Source organism: Ammospiza nelsoni, chromosome 8 (genome assembly GCF_027579445.1).
Source record: "Ammospiza nelsoni isolate bAmmNel1 chromosome 8, bAmmNel1.pri, whole genome shotgun sequence".
Lineage (NCBI taxonomy): Eukaryota > Metazoa > Chordata > Aves > Passeriformes > Passerellidae > Ammospiza > Ammospiza nelsoni.
In genome coordinates this window covers 14,193,456-14,199,921 of record NC_080640.1, presented here as the reverse complement: position 1 = coordinate 14,199,921, position 6,466 = coordinate 14,193,456, and the positions used below count along the sequence as shown (strand labels likewise).

Genomic DNA, 6,466 nt, shown 5'->3' with positions numbered 1-6,466 from the left:
GGCAGGGCAGGAAGCCCCCAGGCTGCCATGGCTGGCAGCACGGCCACATCAGAGCCCCATGTGGGGCCGGGAACACGGCCCTGCCCATGCTCTGACAAGGGCCCCGCTGTTCAGGGCTGCAGCTGCTCCGCGGAAGTAAACAGGGCTGCTGCCAGCACATTCCTGCCTGCCGTCCTGCCCGACCCCTCCTGCCTGCACATCCCCCACAGCCGCAGGGGACACCCAGCAGCACCTGGGAGGGGTGGACATCCCCACAGCCCGCGGACCATGCGCAGCTGCCCCCGGCACGCACACCCTGCCCCAGTATGAAGGGAACGGGGAGCCACCACCCAGGCAAGCAAATAAAATAAATGGCATTTATTAGCAAAATAAAGGACAGAAACTCTCAATCACAAGGCCCTTCCAGGTGGCCAGGGCCACCCCACACAGCCCCCCATGCTCTCTACTGAGCTCCCTGCATCCTGCTGCTGCTCCTGCTGTGGCTGGCAGCCTCGGGGGTTCTGCCCTGGGCAGGGTGGGCAGTGCTGCCTGACAGCAACAGCATCCCCACAGCACCAACCAGCCCTCACGCTGCTCAGCCCTCTCGGTGAAGCAGCCCAGTGCTTTTGGACACAGTGCAGAACGTGTCCCAGCTCTGAGACGCAGAGTGCTCTGCCTGCCTGCAGAGAGGGACATGGGCTCAAAGTGCAGCCTCCTGGCTCAGTCCCGGCCCTCCCAGGCATCCTCCCGCTGCTTGTTCTCCAGGCGCTTCCTCTCTGCAGAGACAAGGGGGTCAATGCCACACCCCTACCACCCCACCTCCCTGTGGACGTGGCTGGAGCCCACCCTGCTGCAGCCCCCTCTCACCCAGCACCCTGTGAGACAGAGCACTCAAGAGGAAGGCCCCCCTATACTGCAGCCCCTCCAAACTCACCTTGAGCCTCTTGCAGCTTCCTCCGCTCTGCATCTCGCTGGGCTGGTGTCTGCTTGCTCCGTACCCCCAGGGCACCAATCACCAGCCGCCGGGCCAGGACAGCTGATGTTTCAGGGCGCTCCTTGGCTGGCTGCAGGTACTCTGTGAAGATGGGGGACATTAGTGGGGCATTCTGTGAGGGACAGGGCAGCTGTAGAGCCGTGCTGGCTGCCCCAACCCTCCCCAGTTATCAGGATGATGTTGCAGCACAAGCAGGATGGCACAAGCTGGCACAGGGCAGCACCACTCACCAGCAAATGCCCTGGCTTTGGCTTTAGAGGCGCGGGTGCCCTGGGACAGTGGGCGCGTCTTCACCATCAGGTGCTTGGTGCTGAGGGCATCGCGTGCTGCAGGAAGAGAGCAGCATGTCCACGTGCAGGGGCAGCCCCACGCCCAGCATCTTGCTGTGGGAGAGGGATGCCTCCTCTCTGCCCATCCCCAGCTGAACCAGGAGCAGTACCTGTTATGGGGCTGGAGAAGATGCCCAGGGCATGCGTATCATCCACCCATTTAATATCAAAGCCTTTTTTCCTGCCAAAGAGAGGGAAGGTCAGCAAGGCATGGGCACCTGATGGGCAGCCATGTGGAGCAGAGCCCAGGCAGGGAACCCCAGCACCAGGGACAGAGAGCTGGCAGACTCACTGATAGCTGCAGAAGACACGCATGAGATCCTCGGTGCGGAAATCCGCGGGGAAGTCATAGATCTCGATGACGTGGGGCAGCTCGTCATTGCTGATGTCTGGAGCAGCAGGCTCCGCCCGATAGTAGTTGAAACGGGGTGACTGCTGGCTCTCCTGGTGCTTCTCACCCCCTGAGAGCTGCAGCAGCAGGAGAGGCACAGCACTGAGCAACCCATGCCCACCTGCCTCACAGCAATTCCCAACCCGTGGCAAGTTCTCCCCAGAAAGTTGTCCAGGACCCTGCACCCACCCCAGCACTGCAGACGGATTCATGGCTTTGAGAATTAGGAGTTACCAACCATGTACTTGCTTTTCTCATTACCAGCATCCCTTCACTTGCCACGCTCAGTGGCCAGGTCAGGGACATGGTAGGAATGGCAGGGATGAAACAGAACATGCAACTCCAAACACACCCCCCTTCCACAGGAATGTGATGACCTGAAATACCTTAGGGGAAAAACAAGGAGCAGGATAGTAATGCCAGGAGGAAAAATTGATGTCTCTATGCTACATGGAAGCACCAGGCTCAGCACGCCCTGGCTGCAGCACATGCACTGGAGCAGCCTATCAGCAGCCCAGATGCCAAGATGAAAAAGACAGTGCTCCACTGAGGAGCAAGTTCTGTTGGTTAATCACCTGTGCACCTAGAAATTTATGTTTTATTTCTCATTTGAATTTGTCTGACTTCACTTTCCAGCTGGCAGTTCTTGTTCTGCCTCTCCATTGGATTAAAGAACCCTCAGTCCCTGGTCTCCTCCCCATCACAACACTTTCTAATGTTAATCAAGTCCCTTCTCAATATTCTTATTGATAAAATGGGTTGTGCTCCTTTAGTACCTCACAGCGGGGCTGCTAAAAGATGATGGCTGTAGAGCTTTTCTACCATGCACGTTTTACAGCCTTTATTTAAAAACACAGGCAGCAGCCTCCTGCTGCCACAGCACAAGGGTGCATCCAGCCCCTGTTTCCCTGTGTCCCGCAGCACTGCCAGTGCCAGCTGGTCACCCAGCACCCTCTTCTGCCCAGTGGGCCACCCCGCATCCCTTGCTGAACCCTTGCTTTCCAAACCACGCCATGCCAGTGGCCAAGGGGATTCACTGCCCTGCCTCAGCTGAGACCCCAGGCCAGGTGCAGTTCAAAGGCACTGACAGCTCCCGGAGCGTGGGGCTGGCATGATGCCAAGGAATGGGCACATAACTCAGATGGGTTCCCACCCTGATCCCCTAAGCGATCATAGCAGAGCACACCACGACTGCAAGGTTAGAGTCCATAAATCCCAGCCAGCTCAGTCGATAAAAAGTGCTCATTCCGACAATTTTATGGGGAAGATGGATTCACGGCAGGTAAGGGGGTGCTGCCATAGCGGCTGGATGCCGGCGGAGGGTAGAGCTGAGTTATGGAGCTCACAGGAGGAGCCAGCACTGCCAGCAGAGCCTCCTGCCCTGCCATCACCCCCATGCAGGGCAGCACACTCATCAGGCACCCTGCGCCTGCTCGGGGAAGCAAGGGAGCCATTCCAGGCAGGATAACATTCCAGCCCTGCAGTGCTGCTTGAGGGAGCAGAGCACTCAGGGAGTGCCAGGCAGCGGGGAGATGATTAGAGAGCAGGAGCACAGAGTGCCAGAGCAGCCCTTGACCTTCACAAATCACCAAGTGTGGCGGGGCAGGAAGGACAGGAGCCGTCTGGCAGCAGGGCTCAGCCACATGGCAAGCACGGCTCAACAGGTCCCCAGCACTGCCCAGCCCAGCACAGCCCAGCACTGCCAGCCCAGCACTGCCAGCACTGCCCAGCACAGCACAGCCCAGCACTGCCCAGCCCAGCACAGCCTAGCACTGCCAGCCCAGCACTGCCAGCACTGCCAGCACTGCCCAGCACTGCCAGCCCAGCACTGCCCAGCACAGCCCAGCACTGCCAGCCCAGCACTGCCAGCACTGCCCAGCACAGCACAGCCCAGCACAGCCCAGCACTGCCAGCTCAGCACTGCCAGCACTGCCCAGCCCAGCACAGCACACAGCATGCCAGCAGCTCCCAGCCATGGGGCACGGCAGCCAGTGTGGTCCCCGGTCCTGGCAGGCATCCTAGGGAGGGTACAGATGGATGAGTACTGATGGATGGACAGACAGAAGACAGGGAAAATGATGCCTGTCCATCACATCTCGCTGCCCTCTGAAGACACACTCCTGCCAGAGCAGGTCGGGGGTCTGTGGCTGCTGACTGACACCACAGCCCTGAGCACGCACGCATTGCGGCCCCTGCCATGCCGCACCGCCTGATGGAGAGTCCACAGAGCCCGCAAGGAAACGGGCACAGTGCTTAATTACTCTGTGTTCAAACTGATTTCTGCTCTGAATTTGTCTGGTTTCAGCTACCAGCCAATGCTGCTCACTACAGTGTTTTTTTTCCTGCTAGATTAAAGAGCCATTCGCTATCAGAAATCTCTCCTCCGCACAGAACGTCATAAATCTTGCTCTCTGCCAGCTCTCTGCATTGCATAAGGATTCGGTTTTGAGGAAGACATTACTAATTTTCTTGTTCTTTATTTTAATTAACAACAGCTCCATCCTCCCAAGAGCCTGTGCACTCCCCAGGCAGCTACATCCACCTGCTGGGAGCTCGGAGGGCTCAGGAGGGCTCAGGAAGCATGAGGTGCCATGAATCTGCAGGGGACAAAGATGGCAACTTTTGATAAATCCCTATTTCAGGTTCTTTCTCACCGATTTTGGGAAGCTCCCTGGAAAGCTCAAACTTGTCTCAGAGCTTGTGCATAGGGGAGCCAATACAGATAGTCCTTGGAGTGAGAGCCTGTACTGCACAGCACAATCCTGCTCACAGCATCCTGTGGTTGCACCTTCCCTGATCTTCCTCCCCTGAGGACAAAGCCATGCCCATGGCACCAGCCCACAGAAAGCCAGTACCACCTGCACCAGCTGTCTCAGAACATCAGTGCTGTCCTCCTCACACCAGCACTCACCACAATCTCCAGTCTGGAGGGCGAGGGACAGTGGCTCAGGGGAGCACAGCCACACAAGGATGGGAATACCCCATGTCCTTCCACATCCCCCAAATGCAAGCCCTCTGTGTCCCACTGTCTCAGCATTGTGCCAGGCTCCAAGAGGACACATCAGCCCAAGCAAGGCCTTGCAGACAAGGTGGGATCTGTGCCCCTCAGTAAGGTGCTCTTGAGTTAACCTGATCCCTTCATACATGCTGTTATCAAGGCACCCATCACCTCACACCCTGCTTCCAGCCAGGGGTAGGCAGACGCTGGATGTAACAATATCAATGTTATTTGTTTCTTCAGGAAAATTACCAGTTTGACGCTACTATTTAAAATGCAATAAGGGATATCCAGCCTTGCTGCAGGAACTGAGCTTTCCTTGTGAATGGTGTGGGTCCTGGCACCAAGCAGCCAAGTGTAGTAAATTCAGCAGCATGTGTGCAGGAGGGAATGGCAACGAGCCACAGCTGATTAAGAAGCCATAGTTTCGAGGAAACATCCTGTTGCTGTTTCAATGGGATCCCATACATCTCAGCCCGTTTCTTTATCACCAGCCCTGGTTTCATGAGGGTGCAGTTGCAGTTTACATTTAAGCAGGTTTTACTGGGCACACTTTATGTACTACAGAGGGGCAATCACCCCAACCTTCCCCAGCAATGCCGGATGGGATGGGACAGATGGGAACATGGAGATCCCAGGTGTTTTGGGAGCACAGGGGAAGGCTGGCTCTAAGAGCAGGCAGCACAGCCAGCTAGGCTGGCCATGCCCTGGGTGCAGCCCACCCACCCCATGCACTCACCCCAGAGAACACAGGAACACATCCCCCTCATCCCAGCGGGCACCAGCCACCGACCCTGCCAACCCCCACAAACCCTGGCTAGCAGGGAATACCTCCTCCAGCAGCCGTGGGTCCAGGCAGTCCCCATCATCGTTGAACAGCACATCCCAGCTCTCCTCAGCACCTGGGCTGGTCTGGCTCAGGGTTTCAGCACTGGCACTGCTCTGTCCTTCCGTAGGGGAGCTGCTGTGGAGACCTCTCTCTTCTTTCTCAGCCTCCTGGTGCTTCTGCAGCGAGCCCACATCCTCATCTGGCTTTGCCAGCTCCTTGGCCCAGGATGCAGGTGAGATCCTCTCCATGCCATGGCACAGCTGCTCTAGGGGCACTGGAGGCTCACAGCTTTCCAGAGGTGCTCCCTCCCACGGGCTGCTCTCAGATCCAGCACTGCTATCTGTGCAGGCACAAGTGCTGCCTGCTTCCACTACAGCAGGCACCCGGTCACCCTCCCCTCTGGGACCCCCAGCACCAGCAGTGCTCTCCTCCATGGCAGGCTGGGATGGGCTGCCCATGCCCTGCTGTGGGGTGCTCCCCGCTGGGAGCACTGGAACATCGCCCATGCTGTCCCCCAGGAACACAGGCTCACAGCTGGCTCCTGGTGCATGCAAGGTGCTCTCCCCAGGAACCTCAGCTCTGCCTCCCCACGTCTCCTCTGCCTCTGGCACCCCAGTGGCACAACCCTTGCTCTGCTCTGCCAGGAGAGACCTCTGCTCATCCCTCCCCTCCTCCCTCCCCTCCTCCCTCTCCCCCTCGCAGGCTTTCGGACCCACTGTCTCCCCCACCACCTGGGGCACCCTGCCATGGCTGCCCACCCCTGCTGATTGCAGGACAGCCTCTCCCAGGCTTTGGGAGAGGTTCTCAGCTGGATCTGGGGTGCTGTCCCCCAAGTGCTCCGACATGCTACTCAGGCCTGTCTGACAAACCAGTGTTGGGCTAGCAGCGGGTGTTGGGCTAGCGGGGTCATCCCCAGGCTCAGGGGGAGACTTCACAGCCTCAGCCT

At 58.2% G+C, this 6,466-nt stretch overlaps 1 protein-coding gene across 1 annotated transcript; it reads right to left on the bottom strand.

Moving 5' to 3' along the window:
- Positions 1–358: 358 nt before the first annotated feature.
- R3HCC1L (R3H domain and coiled-coil containing 1 like) lies at positions 359–6,121 on the bottom strand. The gene is made up of 6 exons (XM_059477428.1): positions 5,523–6,121; positions 1,595–1,770; positions 1,413–1,483; positions 1,204–1,299; positions 914–1,054; positions 359–755 (listed from the first exon to the last, which is right to left on the bottom strand). Exons 1-6 carry the CDS (start codon positions 6,024–6,026, stop codon positions 700–702), a joined length of 1,044 nt encoding a protein of 347 aa, XP_059333411.1. The 5' UTR covers positions 6,027–6,121; the 3' UTR covers positions 359–699.
- Positions 6,122–6,466: the final 345 nt, after the last annotated feature.